Source organism: Phascolarctos cinereus, unplaced genomic scaffold, assembly GCF_003287225.1.
Source record: "Phascolarctos cinereus isolate Bilbo 61053 unplaced genomic scaffold, phaCin_HiC Scaffold_1;HRSCAF=81, whole genome shotgun sequence".
Taxonomy (NCBI): domain Eukaryota; kingdom Metazoa; phylum Chordata; class Mammalia; order Diprotodontia; family Phascolarctidae; genus Phascolarctos; species Phascolarctos cinereus.
This window is the reverse complement of record NW_027555514.1, coordinates 220302959-220327415: the sequence shown is the minus strand read 5'-3', so window position 1 is coordinate 220327415 and position 24457 is coordinate 220302959. Positions and strand designations below refer to the sequence as shown.

The 24457-nt window shown below is 48.6% G+C and overlaps 1 protein-coding gene and 1 long non-coding RNA gene across 8 annotated transcripts in view; one reads left to right on the top strand and one right to left on the bottom strand.

Moving 5' to 3' along the window:
- BAZ2A (bromodomain adjacent to zinc finger domain 2A) overlaps positions 1-24457 on the top strand; it is a 35017-nt gene that overhangs the window by 595 nt on the left and 9965 nt on the right. For 3 of the 7 annotated variants that reach the window (XM_078145915.1, XM_078145905.1, XM_020990056.2), the window contains exons 2-13: positions 3712-3796; positions 13645-13794; positions 15600-16196; positions 17105-17290; positions 17931-18149; positions 18620-18823; positions 19346-19406; positions 20533-20641; positions 20849-20950; positions 21125-21335; positions 23273-23334; positions 23731-23796. In XM_078145915.1, coding sequence (XP_078002041.1) covers positions 13647-13794; positions 15600-16196; positions 17105-17290; positions 17931-18149; positions 18620-18823; positions 19346-19406; positions 20533-20641; positions 20849-20950; positions 21125-21335; positions 23273-23334; positions 23731-23796 — 1965 coding nt within the window. In that variant the 5' untranslated portion in view covers positions 3712-3796; positions 13645-13646. Of the gene's footprint in view, positions 1-3711; positions 3797-4197; positions 4480-4594; positions 4699-13644; positions 13795-15599; positions 16197-17104; positions 17291-17930; positions 18150-18619; positions 18824-19345; positions 19407-20532; positions 20642-20848; positions 20951-21124; positions 21336-23272; positions 23335-23730; positions 23797-24457 lie in introns of those variants that run through there. The other 4 variants (XM_020990059.2, XM_078145906.1, XM_078145901.1 and 1 more) reach the window with 4 other exon arrangements.
- LOC144454277 (uncharacterized) lies at positions 18417-19604 on the bottom strand. The gene is made up of 2 exons (XR_013482637.1): positions 19306-19604; positions 18417-18980 (listed from the first exon to the last, which is right to left on the bottom strand). It is a non-coding gene; the product is annotated as an uncharacterized LOC144454277 (long non-coding RNA).

Sequence of the window (24457 nt, the reverse complement as noted above, 5' to 3'; positions counted from 1 at the left end):
CCCCCTCCGCTCCCATCTCTCCCCTCCCCCAACCTTTCTTCCTGGGACTTCGCTTCTCGAGTTCTACGTAGCCTCGCTTGACAACCTCCCCCATCCCATGGTCAAGACCCTTTGTGAATGGGAGGTTTTGAACTCGGCACCTGCCAAGGATCTGAACTCTGTGAGGGGAATGTCCCACACTTTAGTCCAAGAAAGGGCTTCTGCTTTTTCCCAAGGGGATTTACACAGGGGAAGGCCTAAGACCCAGCCTGACCGCCCTCAGGTGCCATGGGTTTTCGGAACCCTTTAGGATAGCTGGGTGTTCGGGTTGTCAGTTCCTTCTGAAGCTGGAAGTTGGAAACCAGGTATTCTGGGAGAGGGAATGGGAGAGGAAGGTAACTTCCCCCATAACTTTAGGGGCTTGGGAGCTCAATGATAATTCAGAAGCAAAAGTGAGACCCTTTCACGCCCACCCTGCCCCAGTCTTCTGTTGTATCACTGTCAAGGCTGGGGCAATGGAGAAAAGGGAAGGATTGTAGATCTCTGGATGTGCTGGTGAGTTGAACGCCCCTTCCTCCCAAAAACAACCCAGACTTTTGGAGACAGGAGACTGTTTTGGCTTGGTAAATAAGTCTTTGGAGAGGTTTAGGAAAGGACACTTTTCTCCCCTGCTCTGGCAGTAACCCTACTCGTAGCTTGAACTATTTTCTCCATACCTGGGGAGGGAGAAGGTGGGGGAGGTGTTCTTTTACCTCAGTTGGAGATTTCCACCCCCACCCCAAGTTCAGCGGTTCTCCAGCTAAGACCCCTCTTTTTCTCCTTTCTGCTCACCCCTCCCCCTCCAAGGTTGGGAGTGGGGGTGCTGGGTGCAGGCTTCAGCCTGCTCTTCTGAGTCATGAACTACCAGAGCAGCCAGAGAGCTGAGCCTGGCTGGGGTGGGGGTGGGGGTGTCTACTGCTGTGTTTGGGGCTGGATACCAGAGGAACCTCTACTGTGATGGTGGACAAAAGGAGAGGCAAGAGGGTTTGGGAATGGGGGAAGCTGTGCCTCTCTCCCAGCCCCAGCCATCTGGCTCAAAACTGGAGCCATTTCACAATGGCAGCTGACCCCAGAGTTGGGTGATGCAGCAATAACATGGTGGCAGGGCCTGGGCTGGAAGGAAAGAGCAGGTGCTAATCTTCTCCCATGCCCTCCCCCTCTCCAACTCCCCCCCCATCAGTTCTTACCAACCCACTGCCTGGGGTTGGGGCAGGGAGTGGGTTCATTCTGTACCCCAGCCTCCTCACTATGTATTGCAACCTCCTTTCTCTTCCTGCACCCCAATTTTTCTGGCTTCTTAATCGACAGTCTAGTAGAGATGGAATGGGGGGAGGAAGGGGGAGGATGAGTGGCTGGTAGCCAAACCTGGGTCAAGGGAGGGGAGTGTCTGGGAAATCTGGGGTTTCTGTCCCACTCTAGATGGAGGGGGAGGCAAAACTGTTGTCCTGGTTAGCTAGTGACAGGTAGGAATGAGACACCCAGCTGTGAGCTGGGCAGATGGCTGTGCTCCCCCACACCCACATCTATCCTTCCTCAAAGAGAAAGGAGATAGGTATGACTCCAAGTGAGAATCCCCTGTAGACAGATGTGAGGATGGTGGTCAGGTCTCTATCTGAGATTCCCCCGATTAGTTCCTGCCCCATTTTTTTTCCTATCCTATCCCTGGAAGGACCTCATCTACTGTAGAGAAATAGCCCCGCTCCTTCCAGTCAGTATACTTAGTGGTGGTGAGGTGTTGTCGGTGGACAAGAATAACACAAGAGGGTCAGGCTGGAGACAAAGCCTAGGACCTGGAAGGGGTGGGGGCTGCCAGATTCCCAGGGCTCCGAGTCAGACTGAGGCACAGCCGGCTCTCCCAGCATTCAGGTAGGTGTGTGGGTGGGTGGGTGGTTGTGGTGGTGGTAGGAGGGGTGTGGCTATGCCTAATCTGATAGGCAAAACCTCCACCCAGTGTTCCCTGGGCCTGTTGGGAGTTCTGCCCCCAGCAGCCAGGCATCTGGCTGAGTCTGATCCTTGTGTCTTCTCTGGGAAGGAAGGGATTTGAAGGGCAAATTCTCCTTAGCCCTACCTTGTATTCCTGTGAGGGGTGGGGTGGAGAGGAGGAAGTATCAGTGGCCTGAAGAAATGGGGAGAGAAGGCTGAGAAGTTTCCCTTTCTCTTCTCTGGTTTTCCATATTCAGCATTCTAGCTATATAATCTTCCACCTGCCATTTTTTGGCGTTGTCTTTTTTCCTAGCCATGGGGAGGAAGGGTGGAGGTAGGTTGCAGGACTGTGATCATACCCCTAACAGCATAGGGTCTGAAAAAGCTTTTTCTAGAGCAGAATTGTGGGAGGGTTTTTTATTTTTAACATTTAAAATTCTTTTTCAGTACCAAATTCTCTCCCTCCTTCCCAATGCTCTCCCATTGAGAAGGCAACAATATGGTATCAATTATACATTCCAAGTAAAAAGAGGGGATTTTTAACCTTTTTTTTGGTCATGAACACCTGATAGTCTAGTTAAGCTTATGCAGAATCCTTACAACCAAGTCTGTAAATGTATAAAATAAATCCAACATATAAGATTACAGTGGAAACCAATTGAATGGAAACACATAATTTTTTTTTTCAAAAAAAGTTCAGAAACCCCAGGTTAAGAATCCCTGAGACTAGACAGATGCCTTTCTACTCTCAGGTCAAGGTTTCAGCCCTGTTTCAGAAAAGGGTCAAGGCACATTAGTCCTGGGGTCACCCTACTGATTTACTTGGGAAGGGAGAAAAATTAAATTTTCTTTTCTTGAGGTTTTCTTCCTACCCCCCTTCCCACATACTTCATTAGGACCTTATCAATCTCCCTGGCTCTTCCTTAAGTTCCCAGAGGAGTTGAGGTGAGTGGGGGTTCACTCCCTTGGAAGTTTGAAAGTTCACCCTTTTTGGGTGAGGAGAGTGTTGCTTTAGTTACTGAGGACCTGGGAGTAGATGGCTTCTACAGTCCCTTTTAGCTCTTAAGTCTGATCCTAATCAAAGTCTATTCTTCCTCCCCTTCCCCCTGCCTATGGAAAGAGGAAGGTAGAGAAAGGGGTGGGGGAGGGTTGGGGGACACCGGTCTGCTTCAGCCGCAGCCTCCTGGGACCTACTGCTGCCGTGACTTCCTCACCCACATCCTACCTCTTTAGAATATTGGAAAATTAACCTTATGCAAGGGAGGTAGGTTAGGTGTGTAAAAGAGCAATGTATTGGGAGGTGGGAGACCCAGGTTCCAGTGCTGGCCACTAACTGTGTGGCCTTGGGCAAGTCTACACCTTTTCTGTAAAATAAAGTAGGCTGTGGGGTTTGACTAGGTAATAAGTTCACTTGAAACTCTCAGAGTCTGTGATATTGTACCTACTCAGAAATTTAAGGAAGAGAAGCAAACTCCAACCCCCTTAAGCCTGACCAGTTTGTGTGAGTGTGTATGTTGTATGTGTGTGTCAGGGGGAGGGGAGAAGATGGACTTGCACAGTTCTATAACCTTGGTAGAAAAAGCTCCAGAGCCCTTCACGCCCAAAGGAAGGATGGATCTGCGGTGGTGGGGTTTTTTCTTTCTTTTTTTTTTTGAATCTCGTTTGCAAACGTCAAGTTTTTCCCTGGCTGCTCTCTCCCCACTGACAGCTCTGAATAGGACGGACGCTGGGCTCAGGTGCTACATACAAACCTACTTTCCCCATACACAGGAAGCATCTCGACTCCCGGGGTTCTGCTGATGTCATCCGGACAGTGGTTAGCCAGGAAGGGCTAGTCTGCCCACACTGGACCTAGGTAAGCGCGTAAGACAGACCTCCCTCCTTTCCCTTCCCCCAACCCTTGCAGCCAGAGATCTGCTCACCTTTTACCGCTCCTCTTCCTTCCCTCCCCCCATCCCACCTGCCCCTTTTGAAATTTTGTAAGAGCTTTATGGGTGGTGAAGCTGCAGCCTCTGCCTTCTTTTATGAGTCTGGGGTAAGAAATTTGGCTCCGCGGTGTTCCCAGTTTGGAGGACACGGGGTAGGGCAGGGCGGGGGCTGGGAGTAGCTTGCGGCGCTAGGACCCAGCGGCTAGGCGGAGGGGGCGGGGGCCGGGGCCGGGGCCGGGTCTCCGCGGTTGGAGGGGGCGGCGCTAGGACCCGGGGTGAACTGAGGCCCCGGCGACGGGCGGTCCCCTCCTAGACGCTGCGCTGCCGGCGGCTCCTCCCAGCCCCCTCCCTCTCCCCTTCTCCTCTCTTCCCCCTTCTTCCCTCCCTCCCTCCGGCGGCGTCTCCGGCTCCTCGGGCTCTCCCCGGCCGGCCATGTTGGCTCCGCTCGGGCCCCGCGGTTAAGCCGCGTCCCCGCCCCAGCCGCCCCTTCCCCTCGAGAGCGGCCCCAGTGCCCGACGGCTGGCCATGTGAACGCCCGCCCCCGGCCCTCCGGGGAGACGCGAGCCGGGCGCCCGGCCGGAGGACCCCGCAGCCGCCGCCGCCGCCTCAGGTATGGAGGGGAGGAGCGCTCGGGGCGGAGGGGGCACCGCCGCGCGCCCCCCCCGCCGGGCCCGGCCTTGCGCTCCCCGGCCGGGGGGGGGCGCTGTGGGGGAGGGCGCAACCTCACGGGCCGGGGCCCCCGCACGAGGAGTTCCGGGCCGGGGGCTTTCCAGGAGATTCCACTTGATTCTCGGGGATCCGAATGGGTTTCCCGTCCCGCCCCCCACGGGTAATTCCTGAGTATTTGGATGAGGGGAGAGAGCGCGCGAGAAGGGGATTCCCCAGGAGGGGAGAAGGGAAGGGCTCCTCTTTGAGGGTATTCCCTGGAATGTGGGAGGGAGCGAGCCTCTTTTGGAGGTGAGGGGAGCCGGGAAGGTACCCCCTTTAACTTGGGTGGGTCTTTGTGTGCGGGTCAGTATCAGCCAGGAATCCCCCGTCCCGGGATCGGGGCGGGCAGAATTGAGGCTGGGTTTTGGTGGGGTGGGGGTGGGGTGGGGAGGCGCGCCTAGAGAGAAATAAGTAGTGATCTCTCCAACATTAAAGGTATCCCCAGTTAGTTACCTGGTCGTAGCAAAGGGTAAGCCTGTTTCTTGAAGAGTCTAGGTTTCTAGAGAGCTCGTGCTGTGGGGGGTCGGGGGTGTGTGTGTGGGGGGTGTCCTTCATTCTAATTTGTTGGGATGGGGGGTGATGAGTCGCTGCCACCTCCCTCTGTGTACAAACAGCCCCTCCCTCAGCCTCCTGGCAGGAAGTGCTCGGGAAATGGCAGCTGTGCATTAGGTTGCTTCGTCTCTTGTTTTGAAATGTCCTTTTTAATCAGATTTGGTTTCATTTTCTGGGGCCTCCTAGGCAGGCCCTGGCCCTGTCCATCCCACCATGTGGCCAGGAGTCCTTGCCACTGACTTTTGCTTTTCCTTCAATTCGGGCGCCCCCTCGGGGTCCGGCCCCCTTCCCCCAGTCTGGTTCAGCAATTGACTCGTCCGTCTCTGCTTTCCCCCCCTCCGGGACATTTCTGTTATTGCCTTTCAAGTTGTTTTATTTTTCTTTTTTACTTCTTTTGGACGAGCTTGGTATATGAGCCGATTCAGTCATCCCCTGATGGGAGCTTCCTGTACTTTCAATCATGACTGATAATAGTCTTCATATTTAGGGCATTTGAGCATCTTCCCTTTTCTCTCTTTTGATCTTCCGGACCCCAACGGGGAGAGGGGTGGGATGGACTCTCCACGGTGAGGTGGGGGTGCAGGATGAGAAGTTTTCTGCTGGAGTTAGAAATTTAGGAGCTTAATTTTGAATGGGATTTATTTCTTTGGGGAAAGGAGTGTTTAAGAATCTTGGAAAGCCAGGCTTTGATCTTCCCAGCCTTCATCCAGACCTGAGGTCAGCCTCTGTTGGTGCCAGTTAGATGTCTTAGATGAGAGGACAGAAGGGAGCCATTTTCACCCTTCTGCAAACCTAACTAATTAGGATTACAAAGGCGAGTATCACATGACACTCCTTCCCATAAAGGACATCTTTCCTTGTGTCTCTATTGGATTGCAGTAAGTTGTTGTCCTTGTTTTTTTGGCAAGCCATATGCCTTGGTCCCTTTGCTTAGTTGGGAAATGGCTAAAAAATAGTTTGGTCCCAAGATTCTCAGATGGGTAGGATCTGGAGATGGGGAGAATTAGGTTCCAAAACTCTAGTGAATCTTGCAAGCTGCTGCTTTTTCAGTTGCTTCTCCTGGTATTTAAGACATCATTCCAGGCTTTTCTTTCCTTAACCTCCCCACCAAGAGGCAGGTACCCAGATCAAATGTCCAGGAGATAATGAATGAAAAGAAAAATATTGGCTTGGAGGGGGTATGGAATGGGGTTGGTGTAGGTTTGTCTGGCAAGCAGTAAAGTCTGACTAAAATAACATCCTGCTTGACATTAGGCTGCTTCGATTTCTGACATTCTGGGAACTGTAAAATCAGTCTTTCTTGAGCTGTTTTCTTCTTCATTTGGATACCTGCCCTTCTGCTTGACTGGCATTGCCCCCTGTCACCCCCTGTTTTTTATGTGCATAACTAGGGAATTCCTTCTCAATGTCTTCCTTGTGATTATTGCTTTATCCAGTGTTAATTATTATTTCTTCTTTCTTGGTCTTAAGCCCTTCTCTCCTCAGGCTGTGCTGGAATTCCTAGGTTGGTACTTGATTCTTTAGGAACCTGTTTGTCAGAGGGGTTTTTTTTGGGGGGGGGATTGGTGATGGTTTTCGTAGGAGTAGAAATGGAAAAAATAGGGTTTTTTTTTCCTGTGAACTCTAGAAAATCTAGAATCTGATGCTGGTAAAATAGATACTGAATCCATATGAGATTGTATTAACCAAGAGTGAAGCAGAGAAGGCGTCAGTCTCCATATTCAGAAATTCTGAGTCTTAGTATTTATAGAAATGGAGAGCTCTCCATTTGACCCTTTCAATGAGAGAGACATTTCTTTACCATATCACTGCCTTTCTTAGTGTTCCAGAGGTCTTAGATTTGGACCTTAGAACTCATCTGATCCAACCCAGAGCTGAATTAGGAGTCCCTGCTGTAATATTCCTGTGCGTCATCATCCACTAGAGACTGGATGTTCACTCACTTAGGAGGGGCCTACTGCCTCTAGAAGCAGCCCATTTCACTTTAGGACAGCCCTAAATGTTGAGTCAAGGCATTGTGTTATAGTGAAAACAATACTGGATCTGGAGTGGATCAAGCAGGCAGGGTTTAAATTCCATCTGCCTCTTTACTACATTTGTCATCTTAGGCAAATCATTTAACTTCTCTAGACCTCAGTTTCCTTCTTTGTAAAATGATAGGGATGGCCCTTCTACCTTTGAATCTATAATCTAATGATCCTAAGTAAAAATCTGAATCTTTCTGGCTCCTACCCATTTTTCTAGCTCTGCCCTCAGGACTAAATAGAAGAGACTTTCTTCCTCTTCTAAATACTTGAAGACAATTATCTCCTCTAAGACTTCCCTTCTCTATCCTAAACATTTGTTGTTGAGTCATTTCAATTGTGTCTGACTGTCTGTGACCCCATTTGGGGTTTTCTTGGCAAAGGTATTGGAGTGGTTTGCCATTTCCTTCTCCAGTTCATTGTACAGATGAGGAAACTGGGGCAGACAGGGTTAAGTGACTGGCCCAGGGTCACACAGCTGCTAGTAAGTGTCTGAGGCCAGATTTGAACCAGGATTGGTCCTCCTGACTCCAAGGCTGGCACTCTATCCACTGCACCGCATAACTGCCTCTTTCCTAAAAAAGGCTGATTGCTGTAGCAGATTCACATTGTGGTATGGTCCTGATCCTCTCTTTAATTCTAAACAGTTTTAAATTATTTTTAACCTGTCCTCAAGGGGAAGGTTGAGACTGAGTCACAAAGCTACTGAATTGGCCTGAGAGTCAGGTAGGAAGCTAGAGTACCCTAGCTTGCTTTGTCTTGCGGTCCCATGATGAGTTGTAGACTGTAGAGATACAAAAAGCACCAGTGTCTTTGCTTTTGTGTCACTGTTATTTGATCCTTCTCTTGCCTTCTCTAGAGAGTCGAATTGTGCTTCCTAGGCAATTGGCTTTGAAGAGAGAATATTGCCACCTGTCTTATGGAAACAATGTATTGAACCCAGTTTGGAGACTTGGGCCTTGTACCTTGGTCAGGTCACTTAACCTTTTGTACTTTCCTGTCCAAACAGTCTATGGTTCTATGACTTGGAGATGAAATACCCAATTCCAAGTTGTCTTCCCCAGACTGCTCCATGCATATGACTTGGGGCAAGTCACTGGACATTTTTGGATCTCTATTTCTTCATCTGTAAAATGAAAGGGTTGCTCTCAGACCCATTCTAGCTCTTAATTTATAATCCTTTGTTCGTATGTCCTTAGGATATAGTGCAGGAAAGGGCTTTTTAAAAAAAATCCATCAGTGTATATAAATAGTTGTAATTGTTTTATATTTATATGTAGACAGCAGAACCTATAGGGGGGCAGAAACCTTTTCCTAGAAGAGGACAGCTAAAGTTTGGTTTAATCACTTGGCAGTACTTGCATTGGGTTAGTTTTATTCATGCCCTGCCGTTTGGGGGAATAATGACTAGGGATGGCTTTTTTAGTCAAAAGATAATTCTACCTTAACCCCAAACCTGTCAGAAGACCACAGTGGGATGTGGGCTGTACAGCTGTGGTGGTGGAAAGCACAGAGAGGCCAAAGCGTCTGAGGCTAAATCCCAGCTCTGCTCCTGTACATTTGTCCATCTCTGGGCATCTGTAAATGAGGGCAAGGTTGATCGGTTTCACAATGCAAGTGTTAGGAGCCCAAGTTAGAAGTGTTTAGCTTTGATTAACCAGGTCCCTTTCACAGACTGGGGTATTAAATGGTGTGCTTAGTGGGTAGTCTCCAGTGCTTGGACATTCCTATTCTAGAGGGTCACCCTGATGGTTGTGACTATGGGAGAGTTGGGCTGGGGTAACCTCAGGGTAACCAAAGGCATTCACCTAGTACAGTAGTGAAGCCCAGGTTTAAGCACTTCTTAGCTGGAAGTTCTGTTTGATTCTGATTTCCTCTAGGAATCAGGATTGCTGCATGTTTGGTCAGTGCTTTTTTTGCTTTCAGCATGTATTTTCAGACTACTCCCTGGTTTTTAATGTCACATGCTAGGTTCCAGCTAGCTTGCTTAGAACTTGGCAATGTTTGCTTTTCTTTTTCAGACTTTTCATCTTTAAAGAACAAGGTTTGAATTTTGGAAGCTTTAGGTGTGACTGGAAAAAACCCATACCCCTAGTAGATGAGTAGGTTGTTGATGAGAAGGAACATAGTTTAGAGGTAAATTACTTTTTGCCTGTGCCAGTATAGTCGCTTGGGTCTCTAGGTCTTGGCACATTGCTTAGGAGTTCCTTTAGTACAAACTGCTCAACCTTCTTTAAAAACAAAAGCTCCCCTTTTGTTTTCAGTCAGTCAAAAACCATTTGTTGAGCACCTATTCTGTGCCAGGTACTGTGTGAAGTGATGGGGAAATGGAGGCAAAAGATAGTCCCTGTCCTCAAGGAGCTCGGTCTGATGTGGCAGACAGCGTGGAAACAAAATAGATATAAACAAGCTATATACACGACAAATAATAGGGGGAAAGGACTAAAATGCAGCGGGGTTAGGAGAGGCTTCCTGTAGGAAATGGAATTTTAGCTGGGATTTGCTAGGGGATTGGAGCTGGATAAAGAGAACGCACTTAAATGGGATTGGCACACGCCATGCATTGTGCCTGAGTCCAGAGTCAGGGAGGAAGCAAGCCCTGTTCTGCTGGGGCCCAGAGCTGAGGGGCTTGACTAGCCTATCTTGGGGAGAGAGCATCTTGAGTCCTCTGGTATTTGGAAGCCTGCAGCTGTGAGTAATAGAGCCCAGCAGAGAAAGAGTTTCTAGATAGAAAAGTCAAAGCAGTCTTTACCTAATGCCTTAGGAACTATGAATGTAAGCTCTACATCTTTAGGGGTTTCTTTTCTATCTAGTTGGGGGTGGAGGGACATAGGATAGTTATTCTATACCTACTGATGAATTTTCCTTTTACTGTGAGAGAAAGAAGGGAAACTCCTAATCTCTGTAACTAATAAAGATGACCCCATTGATATAATTTGGGGAGTTATTGAAGAAGAGGGAAGCACTTTTAGTTGGGAATAAGGAGTATTTAAGTTGTAATTGTGTCTTAGGGGCTAAGGGGAGGAAGGAATCTCCAAGGTGCACAATGGATAGAGCACCGGGCTTGGAGACAGGAAGATTTGAGCTCAGATTCAGGCCTCAGACACTAGATGCGTGATCCTGGGCAAGTCAGTTAACCTCTGTTTACCTCAATTTCTTCCATTGTAAAATGGGAATAATAATAATATCACCTGCCTGTCAGTGTAGTTGTGAGGATCCAATGAGATCATCTTTCTTAAAGTGCTGAACACGGTGCCTGGCCCATAGTAGGTGCTATATAAATGCTTCTGCTATTGTGGTTATTAATGGAAGGGCCCTAGGAGACCTGAGTGTCAGGATTGGTTATGGTAGGTAGCTGTGTAACCTTTGTTGAATTCTGAATATTTATTTCAGCTTTTTGTGCATTGCCAGCCTTTTCACCCTCGTAGCTGAGCAATGATCATTTGAGAAGGCAGGCTTTGGTTGCTTTGGTTTGCTTTTCTGCTTTCTGTTTTAGGGAGCAATGTTCCATAACTCTTGGAAATGAAACTTCGTGCCCTCTTAAATGACCCATTTGCATTGGCCTAGTACTGGCAGGGTGCTTAACTAGTTTCACTTACCGGTCATGAGGACTTTTCTTTCTGCAGGATGCTTTTCTAAAAGTTGGGCATTGCCTGATTTCTGCCTTCATTTGGCTGTGATCCTGATAGTACAAAGGGAGATGCGCACTCCCTGCTTTATTTTCTTTTCTTCTCTGCCCATTTCTCAGTCAACACCCATATTCCACGCCCTCTCTTCTCCCCCCCCTTCCCCAATTACATACTAGTTCTAGAGAGGAAGAAAAAAATTACTTTCAGGCTTTTGTTGTGAAAATCGTTTTGGATAGGGTTGTTGATGCTAAGTACCCTTTGTATCCCTATATTCTGGGTACCATTAGCATAGTCTTGAAACCTGGGATTTATAAAGGAATCATAAGTAAGGAGGGTCTGGCTAAGGGGACCTGGTTCCCCCCTCCCCTTTGGTAGGGAGGTCTTTTTACAGTCACAGTGGTATTTCAGTTAATAGAATAGCCTTTCAGACCTAACATCAGCATCTATCCTTGTCTACAGAACACAGTATAAAAGTGGTCAGTATACAGTCAGAGAACTTTATATTCCTAAAAAAAAATCTCCTTAATGAAGTAACGAAGGTCATAATGAGCTGTCCAGAGAAGTTGATGGGGAGGGGATGTCCAGCTCCCGGCCACCAGATGATTTCCTATCCTTTCTTTTTACCTGATTTCTGTGAGCAGCTGCTCATATATTTTTTTTAATGTTTAATTTATGTAACAGGAAATGCTGTGCCTTCCCAGAGCAGGAAGAAGGTCACTAGTTTCTTGGGGATTCGGATGGGGGAATGGGAAAATGAACTGTTGCCTGTCAGTGAAGAAGAGGAGGGAGGAGCCTAGTGTACGTACTTGGTTGAGATCAAAGACGCGCATGAGAGTCAGAGAAATACAGTTTATAAAGGTGGTTAAGAAAAGTTGATGGGCTTTGTTGTCAGCAGTTTGAATCTTAGTCCCTGCCTTTGGAGTCTCCAGCCCCTGAAATGGGCTTCCTGAATTCTGTAGCTGAGTGGTATGAGCTCTGAGAAACAGCCCTGCTTAGGAGCTAGGGTGTAATAAAACTAGATCAAAATAAAGTTCCATCTAGCTCTTGAGTTCTTCTGATGCTTAGACTGTGTACTGAGGGTATTTTAAAAATCACTAGTCTTACTTATTGACACATTTAGGAACTTGACTGGAGGAACCTGTGTCATCAATGTTCTGGGCTCCTTTGCTTTAGTTATGGTTTAGGTTTGACTTGTCCTAAGGATTCTTTTCTTTACATTAGTAGACTGGGTGTTCTCTCCCCATTCAGTTACTGTATGCCAGTGCCAATAGAGACTGGATCAGTGGGTCAGAGCAAGCAGGCTTTTACCAGCAGCTGTTTTCATTCCTCTACTGAATGCATGCCTTCCTCCCTCTCTTCTTTGTTCTTTTCTAACCTTTAAACCTCTCTCTCATTTCCTTCCTATTTCTTCTTTCCTCCCTTTGTTTTCTTTTTCTTCTGGATTTCCATTAGAATTAAACTTGTTTGTTTCATTTTTCATGAAAGTCCTACTCCAAGGTCTTGACCAATTGGAGGAGGTGATACTGGGTTCCCAAAGACTTTACTAGTGGAGTGAAAGCTGTGGCACTTCCTCCCAGGCTGCAAGCTGGGGCCCACTGTGTTGGTGAGCATGTACCTGTGCGTGAGCCGGAGGCAGACTTGGGAAGTGCATTATCAGGCCAGAGAAACTCATGAATGCTATGGGGTAGAAGGGCTTTTCAGCCTGTATCTGTGGAGGGCAAATGAACAACAGTGAAATAACAGATTGTTGAAGTATTAAAACAACATTTTCAGAATCCTCACTTTCCCCATGTTCTCTGCCTCATTGTTGTTAAGAAAAAGATGTTACAGTGAGTGATGGGATAAAAAGACCTGTTTCCCCACCACAAACATACCTATAGACTTAAACTGTTTTTAAGATATAACCCCTTTTCATCTTGCCCTACTGGAAAATAGAAGGGGAAAGGGATAAGAGAAGGGTGGGGGGGAGTGATAGAAGGGAGGGCAGATTGAGGGGAAGGGGTAATCAGAATGCATGGCCATCTTGGAGTGGGAGGAGGGGAGAGATGGGGAGAAAATTTGGAACTCAGAATCTTGTGGAAGTAAATGTTGAAAACTAAAAATAAATTAATGAGAAAAAAAAGATATAACTCCCTTTCTGTGCCACCAAAGCTACCGTATACCATAGGCATATAAGAATGGTGTTCTTTTCCTCCTTTTCCGCCAATTCACGTCTTCTAAAATACTGGCAAATTGGTTATTCCCTTTTCAGGTTTCTGACCTAACAGTTTGGTAGTATCTCTCCTGGGATATCTAGGATTGTGGACAAGATAACCAAGAAAACTCTGTTTTAGCTAAAGTTGGTGTTCTAATGTACAGCGTAGTCATTTGTCAGATTATCTCATCTTCTTTGGCACTCCAATCGACCCCCCCCCCAACAAAAAGAGGTGCTTTGCCATCATCTTCCCAGCTTGTGTCCATGGCTCTGGTCTTTACCCTTGAACTGAAAAGGGAAGTGAGATAGACCAAAATATCGTGGATAAAGCAGACCTCTGAGATAGGGAGTGTGAGTTGGGCTTGGAGCTAATGAAAGGGTCTTCTGTCACTCTGGCATTGTGGCTTCTCTTGCCACTTTTCATGTTCCATCCCCAAGCTGAGTTGGCTTTTGGAGATTGTTTCTAACAGGGGTTTGCACTGGTGGTGATGATGAGGGGAAGGGGAGCATTGTTCCTCCTTCCTGCTCTGGCAGTGCTGAAGTGGGAGGCAAGTGAGTACACTGTAGATGGAAGGAGGTTTCCTCCCCAGGAAGTACGTAGGTGGTAGATTCCAGGTGACATGACTTTGTTTAACCTCCATTATTTTTTTTTCTTTCCCCTCCCACAGAAATGGAGGCAAACGACCATTTTAACTTTACTGGCCTTCCCCCTGCACCTGCTGCCTCAGGACTGAAACCCTCCCCCTCCTCAGGGGAGGGCCTCTACACTAACGGGTCTCCCATGAACTTCTCTCAGCAAGGGAAAAGTGAGTGTGAGGGTGAGATTGCCTGGGCAGGGGAGGGGCTTCTTTCCTTCAGAGCAAATTGTGGGAGATTTGGCTCCTCTTTGATACTAGTGTGGGCTCCTGAGCCTGCTCCTGCTAGAGGGAAAGGGATCCACCAGTAGAGTGCTAGCTGCTAGAAGGGAATCCAGCATCTAAGAAGAAGAGGAGGGCAACGGGAAGCAGTAGGCTCCTGTCATTGCTCCAGGTGGCTCTGTGTTTGAGGCAATAATGTCAGGCCTCTGATTTGTCTGAGGTTCAGTGGGAAGGAGGCTGCAGGAGGCTTCCTGGCTTTTCCATCTCAAGGTGTTCTTGTGGTGGCTCTGTCCCTTTGCTTCTTCCAGAGGTCAGGGAGGGGGAATGGTGCTCCTTTGGGTTTGGTGGACAGAACAGAAGGCCTGTCCTGGGGCTCTTACAGTGATTCTGGACAAGTCACTTAGCTCTTCCTATCTCAGTTTCCTCCCGTCGGTCCTGAGGGGGTTGGAATTTGTGACCTCTAAGGTCTTTTCTAAATCCATTGAATAATAGCTAGTGGCAGGGGGTGGGGGAGGGAATATAGAGACAAGCCTTGGATACTAGGTGGGTTTTTTTTGAATGGCAGTTGGGGTAGGAGAGATGAGTTTCTAGATTCTCCCCAGTTTGCCTGACCCACACAGATGCATGGAGAAAAAGTAGAAGCTGTGAGCTCTTGTGTCCATCCTAAACCCTGGGAAGGTTTCAGTATTCAGCTGGTGCCTCATTAAGGGTATATACTTCTGAATGGAAGTCTTGCTGCTGGGATCAGGTCTTTGCCTGGATTTGGCTGATCAGCTACTCTGCACCACAACCCTGCCAAGTGCCTGTAATCCTCCTTGGATCCAGGGGAATTGGACTGGAGGCAGAGAGAAGCCCCTGTGCCTCTTGTGGACGGACAGATCCTAGTGCCCATCTTCTTGTCCTCCCCTCTCTGGAGGGGTCTGTGAGCAGGATTTCCTGCAGGGCTGGAGCATGTGCCCCTTTAGTCCCTCATGTCGTTGTTGAAGGGCCTCTCACCTGCCTGTCTTGGTGCCTCTTCTCTCCCTCCCCCCCAGCTCCCAGGCTGCCAGCTTTCCTGCCTGTTGGCAGTGAGAGCTGGAGTCTACATCACTGGTCACGAAGATTCCCCCCTCTTCCCTTGCACATTCATTCCCCTCCAGTGGCTGTGAGGAGGGGCTAAGCCCAGCCCCCTGAGCTGGGATCTTGTCGCTGGGGTGACTGAAAAAGCTATTCTTAGCCTGGATCTGTATGTGCTGCTGAGGTGGAGCCTGTCCCTACTGGCTGCTTGGCTTCTCCTGCCAGGCAGGAGGGGGAGGGATGAACAGTCCAGCCTAGGGAGGAGAGAAGTGAGCTGAGCAATGATTCTGAGGGCCTGAGGTAGATTCCACATAGCCCTTTGGTGACTGCTGGGTTCTTCTGGAGATGAGAAGAAATAGAGGCCACTGTGGGGAGTCTTGTAACTTTATATCAAAAAATAGAGTGCTGAACATGCGGAGCAGCCAGCTTCCTTCTGGTGGCTCCCATGGGAAAGTGAGAGCTCCCCAATCCCCCACTTAGTGCTTCCCGAACACAGCACCCTCAGCAGTAGTTGCTATGCTTACAGCCAGGAGTATCTGGGTATGGCGTTCCCTGGAGACAGGAGGCCAAATATAGCAGAGGGGAAATCCCCCCTTCTTGTCTCCCCTCCCCTTAGGCAGTGCTCTTGGTGTAGGGCTCTTTTGGCAGGCACTTGCAGGCACATCTTGGTGAGAGATAACTGATGCCTTTCTTTTCCCTCCCTCTCACAGGTTTGAATGGTGATGTGAATGTTAATGGCTTATCTACTGTATCTCACACTACTTCAGGGATTTTGAACTCTTCTCCCCACTCCTCTGGCACTTCCCACCTCCATCACCCCAACGTGGCCTATGACTGTCTCTGGAACTATCCGCAATATCCACCTGCCAGTACTGGCAGCAACCTTAAAGATCCACCCCTTCTTTCCCAGTTCTCAGGCCACAGACAATACCCTCCACTCAACGGCACCATTGGGGGCAGTCGGCAGGGCTCGCCCCCAAGTCAAAACACTAACCTGCGAGCTGGTAACCAAGAGTTCTGGGCCAATGGCACCCAGAGTCCCATGGGACTCAATTTTGACTCACAAGAACTATATGACTCTTTCCCTGATCAGAATTTTGAGGTGATATCCAATGGACCCCCTGGCTTCTTCACCTCCTCACCACCCTCTCCCATGCTGGGCTCCAGTGTCCAGCCTTTCGCACCTTCCCAGGATCCTGAACACGATGAACACCCTGGTGAGGCAGCCGATAAGGAGCTAGCCCCAATTGTGGCAGAGAATGGCACTGGTTTGGTGGGTAGCCTGGAGCTGGAAGAAGAACAGCCAGGTACGGGGATGGGCTGGGAAGGCCTGGGAGGGGAGGGAGAGAAGCAGGGCTTTGGGGCTGTGGCCTGTTCCTGAGGCAAGAAGAACCCGTCTTTCCCGCTCTGCAGTGGAGGCTGATTTGCATGTTGGTGATCAGCAGAGCCAAGCGGCTGGTGTTCTTGTGGCAGTAGCGGCTGCTCAAGAGTAGGAGGTCGAATTATTTCAAGCTCACGAGGAGCCGACAGCCTGGGCAGGGCAGGTGGGCAAGCCAGGAACCACCACTCCCTTCCCCCACCCCTTCCACCCCAAGAATCCTTGCAAGTGCCTTCATCAGAAAGCCAAGGAGGGGGTTTGGCATGTGGCACTGAAGAGGGTGAAACAGCATCCCAGGAACACAGGTCATAGGCCAGCCAGGCACTCCTCCTGAAGGAGGTGGTCAGCTTGCCTTCCCAGTTTCTGCCAAGCCTCTGATCAGCTGGCATTCAGGGGAGAGAAAGGAGCAGTCCAGACCTCAGTGTCTTGCTTGTTTGCTTTTCTCCATCCCATCTGTCGATTTTCACTGGGTATATGTGTACATATGAGGTAACCCCTCCTTCCTACCATGTACCCCCCCCTACTCTCACCATAATAACAACCTGGCTTACCCTTGGCTCTTCCCAGCTGCTAAGTGCCAAAGTGATTCTCTTCAGAACCAAGTCGTTGCTTTCTCTGTCTCTTGTTCCCTCTAGATGAAAAACTCTTCTAAGAACATGAGAGTGAGGTCTTGTCTATGACCTCATTCTGCCCTGCCCTAGGTGAAGCTGCTGTCGGGCATCTCTGCTTGCCCAGAGTTAGTGACCTTTTGCTAAAGCTGTTCTGCCTGCTCCAGGTTGAGTGAGCTCATCCATGGTTCTGACCTGGGTTTCTTTGCCTTCTCCTGGACTCTCCTAGAATTGAAGATCTGTGGCTATACCAGCTCAGCCCCTTCTGTGGAATCACTGCACCAAGAGGTCTCAGTCCTGGTCCCTGACCCTACAGTGAGCTGCCTGGATGACCCCTCACAGCTTCCGGAACAGCTGGAAGACTCGCCTATCCTTGATGAAGATCCATTGGAGCCCTTTGACTCACTGGCTCCAGGTGGGCTTGGAGGCTTGAGGCACTTTACAACCCACCCACCTGCTGCTTGGGTAGCATTGACAATCTGGGAGAAGCACAAGGAGCTTTGAGGCTCCCAGTCTCATGAATATTGCTAAATGATACAGCAGTCTAAAAGATAACTAGAAATATTTGGGTAAACCAAGCTTGAGCTGGCTTTGGTTATTTCCCAAGGGGCCTTCTGCCCTTCTTGGCTGAGGGTACCGAGATAGAACAGTCTGCTGGACAGGGACTTTTTAACCTTGCTGGAAACAAGGAAAGTAGCGGAGTTCTTGAACTTAATAAAAGGGGCACATTCTAAACTTTGAGAAAACAGTTCTTTCTCCAAGGAGTCAAGGCCCATTCAGACTTTGTCTGGACCACACTCTCCTATCCTATCCCCTTGATGCGTGACAACAGCTTGTTGGAGTAGATAGCAATTAAGTACTGCTCTTTGGGTTGCTGAAGAGCTGCTAGCTCCCTGGCTTCCCCTAAGCACATACCCTGAACATCCAGTTACACATATCCTCTCATTTGATGTCAGAATCTTCACAGCCATGGCGTTCTGGATAGCAGGAGCAATCCCAAGCCCTAGAAGAGTTGTGCTTAAATATCTCACTCTTCTTCCCTTTTCTATCAACAGAGCCAGGGAGCAGTGGGCTCTATGGGATGGATGACGCGGAGCTGGTGGGTGAAGAGGACAAGCTGCCCCTTGGAGATAGCCCTGACATCTCAGCCCTTGAGTGCCCTTCCCTCAACAATTCCACTGCCTTCAGTCTCCTGGCAGATGACAGCCAGACTTCAACCTCAATCTTTGCCAACCCCACCTCACCTCCTGTGCTAGGGGAGTCTGTTTTACAAGGTGGGTGTCTGGGAGATTGTTGGCTGGGAGGGTAAAGAGAGAATAAGGGAGGATGATGATATAAGGACTGATAAAGGCTGTGGGAAAATATTGAAGTTTTGATAAGCCTACTTGTTGGAAGGTAGAAACAGGGCATGGAGGCAGTTGTGGAAGCTGGATCTTCAGTCGTCCCTCTGTTCAGAATTTAGGCATGTGAAGCTCTAAGGTTCAAAATGGGGAAAGGGATTCCAAGGACTCTGATGGCTCCAGGTTAAATACTTCTGAAAGTCAAATCAACAAGCTGTTTATTAAGTGTTTATTATGGACCAGGCACTGAGCTAAGCAGTGGCCCTGTAGGAGCCCACAGTGACAGTGGCCATACCCCTTCATCCCTAGAAATGAAGGAGAAAATAAACGTCGGGATGAGGAGGTGGAATCGTTGTCATTCCTCCCTTTTTAGTGGATTCTTTGTCTGGCCTTTCTGGTTCTAGATGGCAGCTTCGAGCTGAATAATGGGAGTGATCCAGAACAGGAAGAAGTGGAGATGAGCACGGCAGCTGTCTCCCCGGGCCTTGCACAGTCAGCCCCGGCTCACCTGTCCCCGGAGGGCACAGACACGGACGGGAGCAGTGGTCCTGGATGTACCCCTGACCTTGAAGACAAGGCTGAGGGGGGAGGCGGTGCTTCTGGCAATGGTAAGTGCATCAGAGCCTGCCATCCCATTCTGTCTGTGGCTCTGACCAGTCTAGTCACAGGTAACAGTCCTTTCTACCCAGCAAGGTTGGCTGGCTGCTGCTAGTCTCCACCCTCCACGCATGCTTTGGTTGAGATTGAGGCACTTCAGAAACCATCCTAAATAAAAGAAGAGGGTTGATTCCTTTTGTTTTTTATATCAGAGTCATCCCTTTCTGCCCCAAGTGAGTCTTTCCTTGTAACAAAGAGAAACGGGTAACAAAACCAGCTGATACAGCTTACACATGTGACAGCTTGAGCAGCCTGGCCCCCAGCCTTATCCCTTCTTCTGGGCCAAGATTGTCAGTTTTACAGATGAGGAAAATGAGTCTTAGAGGGAGGAGATGACTTACCCAAGGTCACAGAAAAAGAAGTAGAAAGCTAGGGCTTAAACCCAGCATTCCTAACATTTAAGTTCTGTGTTCTTTCCACACATTTGTCTTACCGGTTTCCTTCCCTTTGGGTATGTCCACTTTTCCCCTCAGGAGATGTCCTTCGGAGACGGATTGCCACCCCAGAAGAGGTTCGATTTCCCCTTCAGCATGGGTAGGTGCTCGAGTCTTTAATTTTGAAAAACCCAAGAGGAGGGGGCATTTTCTAAACCTGGATACTCCGGGCCAAATAGATTGGGGTGGGGTCAAGGCAGATGTCTACAACATTTTATTTTCTGCTGTGAGAGACTAGGTTTCCTGTGCCCTTCCCTGCCCCTCCTCCTTCCTTACCACATGGTAGCCTGTCCTCCACCCCAACAGCTAACTGCTTAAGGGGCTCAGTTGACTCCTCCCTCGGCCTGGCAGGTGGCCTCAGATCTCTGAGTCATCCAGCTAGGCTGGGCTGGGGCAGCTTTCAGGGTGGAGTAGCAGCAGACTTGGATTTTGGTGGCTTGTGAGAGAGTTCTGTGGAGGAGTAGGGGAGGGAACAGGAGACTACAGGGAGTGAGCTAGCTGCCCCACCTTGGGTCTGGTAGTGCTGCCTCCCTGGCTGCTCCCCATGTGCCCCCTGCTCCTTTTGGCTACTTGGGGTCACAGTCCTGTGCTGTGATTAGAAGTTTGTTTGGGAGATAAGGCTCAGCCGGCTGCTAGCAGTGATGCTTCTCAGAATGCAGAGTTCATAACCAAACCCTGTCCCCTGAGTCATTGCCTCAAGTCAGCAGTGAGCTTTCTCTCCTGCCTGACTACGTCAATGCCCTTTTCACTTTCTCCTTTTTTATTATGCCTCCAGTTTCCTTTGTAAATCTCTATAGCTCCGACCTGTAAGACACCAGGAAGGAGATTTATAGGGCCTGAGTGTTAGCTGGATGACCATGGAAGAGAAAGTCCCTCTTGGCTTAGCCTTCTCTCGAGCTGATGGAGTTCCATCAACTTCAGGCTCCTTTCCGTGACCCTTTAGCATCTAGATACTACTGTGGGATGGTGGTAATGGAGTCAGGAAGACCTAGGTTCAGATTCCATTTCTGACCCTAGTGTGACTTGAAGTCAGTCAGTGAAATTTTCTGAGCCTCAGTTTCCTCATCTGTAAAATGAATGGGTTAAACTAGCTCGCCTTTTGGGCTCTGCCTCCCACTGCCATTAGACAAAGGGTTACAAAGGGCTTGCTGCTCAATGCTGGGTGGGTGGGGTGGGTGCAGGAGGGTGGGTGATGTGGTAGTAGGGGCCATGTGCTTCCATGACAGATGGCGGAGAGAGGTTCGAATAAAGAAGGGCAGCCACCGGTGGCAGGGGGAGACGTGGTACTATGGCCCCTGTGGAAAGAGGATGAAACAGTTTCCAGAAGTGATTAAGGTAATATAGCAGTCACTGACTATCTTTGGGGCAGGGTAGAAGTTCACTTACACGCATAGACACACACGCGTGCACACACGTACGTACACACACATACATGTGCCCACGCTCACACCTAAAGTCTGCCATAGGGAATGTGGTAGAGAGTCAGTCACTGGGTGTCAGAGGAGGCCTGATATCTTCAGAAATGTCTCATTCTCTTCATAGTACCTGAGCCGAAATGTTGTACACCACGTTCGCCGGGAACATTTCAGTTTCAGCCCTAGGATGCCTGTTGGAGATTTCTATGAAGAACGGGATACCCCCGAGGTATAGTTCTTAGTGTACTTAAGTTGGTCCACAGCCTTGTTCAGCCAGTCTTGGAAGGTCTGTGGACTTGGGGGTGGTGAGATCAAAGAGCCACATCACCAGCATGAAGGTCATTCCTGGTCCTTTCCCATCCTCCCCCTCATGACTTCAGTCCAGCTCTTCTTCCTACTCCAGGGCTTGAAATGGGTACAGCTCTCAGTGGAGGAGATACCTTCCCGCATCCAGGCCATCACTGGCAAACGAGGTCGTCCCCGCAACACTGAGAAGGCCAAAGCCAAGGAAATGCCCAAAGTGAAACGAGGACGTGGGCGGCCCCCCAAAGTCAAAATCACTGAGGTTTTGAGCAAGACAGATACCAGACTCCTGAAGAGGCTTGAAGGTACAGGTAAGGGTAGTCACCCTCTCCCTCCCCCCCCCTGGGGCCAGACCCCTTTGTGAGCACTCTTGAGTTATTGCTCAGTGTCTGGGGTTTCCAAGAATCTTGTGGGGCAGATGTCTCTACCTTCTACCCCAACTTGTAATGTGGCTGTAAAGTCCCTTAGCCTGGCCAGTTTTCTGCCTTTATCCTAAGTTCTTGCTTTCAACTGTTCCTGAAAAGGTGCCTACTTTCCTGCCCCACCTGTCCTCAAAATCCGTTACTACTGACATTTTCCTGGGCTGCTAACTTGACCCCACTCATGCATACTGGCCTTCCCAGAGAAAATTCACCAAAACTCTTGAAATAGATGACAGTTTTTAAAAATTTTTTATTAATTTATTTTGATTTATCAACAATCACTTCCATATGCTTTTGAGTTTAAAATTTTTCTCCCCCTTCCTCCCCCCCATCCTTCCCAAGACGGCGCACAATCTGATACAGGCTATACATATACATTCCTATTAAACATATTTTTCACATTAGTGATGTTGTAAGTAAAAATTAGAACCAATAGGAGGAACCACCAGAAAGAGGAAACAAAACTCAAGAGAAGAGGAAAAAAAATAGCAATTCAACTTCTATAGCTCTTTCTTTGGATGTGGATAGCATTTTCCATCACGAGGCCTTTGGAGATGTCTTCGGTCCTCGTATTGCTGAGAAAGGTTAAGTTTATCAATATTAGTCATCGCACAGCATATCTGTTATTGTGTACAACGTTCTCTTGGTTCTGCTCACTTCACTCAGGATCAGACCATACGATTCTTTCCAGGTTTTTCTGGAAATGGTAAGTGCGTCAGAGCCTGCCATCCCATTCTGTCTGTGGCTCTGACCAGTCTAGTCACAGGTAACAGTCCTTTCTTCAAGCACAGTAGTATTCCATTGCATTCATATACCACAACTTGCTCAGTCGTTCCCCAGTTGATGGGCATCTTCTTAATTTCAAATTCTTTGCCACCACAAAAAGAGCTGCTATGAATATTTTTGTACATGTGGGTCCTTTGATGAGAGTTTCTTAATGAGACTTAAGAGGTGATAACTGGATTTTTATTAAATGTCTTTCTAAATTTTTTAATTTGTGCCTGAGAGAAAACTTTATATGAAAGCATATCTTCTAAGAGGCAGCATATACATTCTAGAAGAGTTACTGTTTTAGAAAACTGTCTCATCTTTGGGGGGAAATTTAGGACTATCAATGGAGAAAAATTCACCTGAAACCAGCCAGAGAATCTGAAATTGTGCCCTTTGGATAAAGGAGGTAGCATGACTCAAGTTAGGACTTGAGGCATGTCAGGGTCACCTAAATCTTTGGCATTTGCCCCAGAGAGAGCAGAGGGAAATGCTTTCCTTTTCTTGTCTTTCTGCTGCCCTTTTCTCCCACAGGTTGCCCTACTTTAAGAGTCCATCTTGCTAGGTAGATAGATTCTTGAGCCTAGAGTCAGGAAGACCCAAGTTCAAAACCGACCTTAGACACTTAAGAGTTGTGTGAACCTGGGCAAGTTACTTTGCCTCTGTTTGCCTCATCTATAAAAGGGGATAATAATAGCACCTCCCTCTCAGGGTTGTTGTGAGAAGGTGCATAGCGTAGTACCTTTCTCCATAGTAGGTGTGTATAAATGCTTGTTCCCTCTCCCCATCTTCCCCCTTCTTCCTAGTAAAATGCCATCTCTAACACCAAACTGATTAGTTACAAAGATGACTCCACTTGCTTCTGAAGACATTTGAGCTCTCTAAACTACTCAGAATGGTCTCCTCTTCTGCATTTTGTGACCTAGGCCACTATGGCTTCTTTTGAGAACTCTGGGGACCATTTGGGTTATGGAAAAACTCTTGTCCAGGGATAGATCACTGGTCCTGGAGGACCAGTTCTCCCCACCTCATCCTCTTTTCTTCCTCTGTTTGCACAGATGCCCCAAGTGATGGAGAAAAGGTCAAGATGAGTAAGATCAAGAAGAAGATAAGAAGGAAGGTATATTTCAGGGGAGGGGAAGGCGCAAATCAGCCATCTTTTAGACATGCCGCATCCTTCCTCCCTGCCCTGCACCCACTAGCACCCACCAGTATCAAGGAGGAATAATAAACAAACCCCTTCCGTTGTTCTGTCATCCATAAAACTCAGTAATGTTACACTAAGAGTTCTTCAGGGATCCTCCTCTCCAGTCCTCTTTATGTTGATAATTAGTTCAAGCAAAGCTAGTGCAGCTTGATTGTCTGAGTCCCATGCTGGGGAGGGGCCATGTGATTTCTGGGCCAGGGAGTTTGGTCCCCTGTCATTTACCCTGTTGCTCCGTGTGTGTTTGGAGTCTGTAGCTCAAGCAGAGATAGCGGAGGTTTTACAAGGGATTCACTTTTTTGTGGTTTGCAGGCCAAAAACCAACGGAAACAAGAAGCCAAAAGCTCCAGGCAGAAGGAAATTAAGAAGAAATCCAAGGTAAGTGTGAGTCTGTGTGCAGAGGGAGGAGACAGGAGGCCAGAAGGTGATGTGAGTGAGGAAGGCCTTCTCTGTCACGGAGGGTGGGCCTGCCCTCTGAGCCACCCAGGCTCACCACCCAGCTGTCACCCTCACCTCCTCAGTCTCCTTCTGTCATCCACGGGCCGAGCCCTGACTGTCGTGCCCCTTTCTTGCCACTGACACCACCCTGACCCTGCCTCACTAGTTTGTCGGGTAAGGGTTTGTCTCCATTCCAGTCCATCCTTCACTCAGCTGCCAAAGGAGTCTTCCTAAGGTGCAGATCTGACCATGTGACCCCCTATTCACTCAGCTTCACTGGCTCCCTGTCATCTCCAAGGTCAAATATAAAATTTTCTGTTTGGCTTTGGAAGGCCTTCATCACCTGGCCCCTTCCTACCTTTCCAGGCTTCTTTATACCCTACATCCCCCATGCACTCCACAGTCCAGTGACATTGACCTTGCTTTCTTCATGCAAGAAATTGCTGTCTCCTGACTGAGGGTTTCCCCTCTCCCCCACACTTGGAATGTCCTCCCTTCTGGCTTCCTACGAGTCTCAGCTGACATCCCACCTTCTGTAGGAAGACTGTCCCAATCTTCCTTATTGCTAATGTGGAACTTCCTCTGCTGAAGATCTGTAATT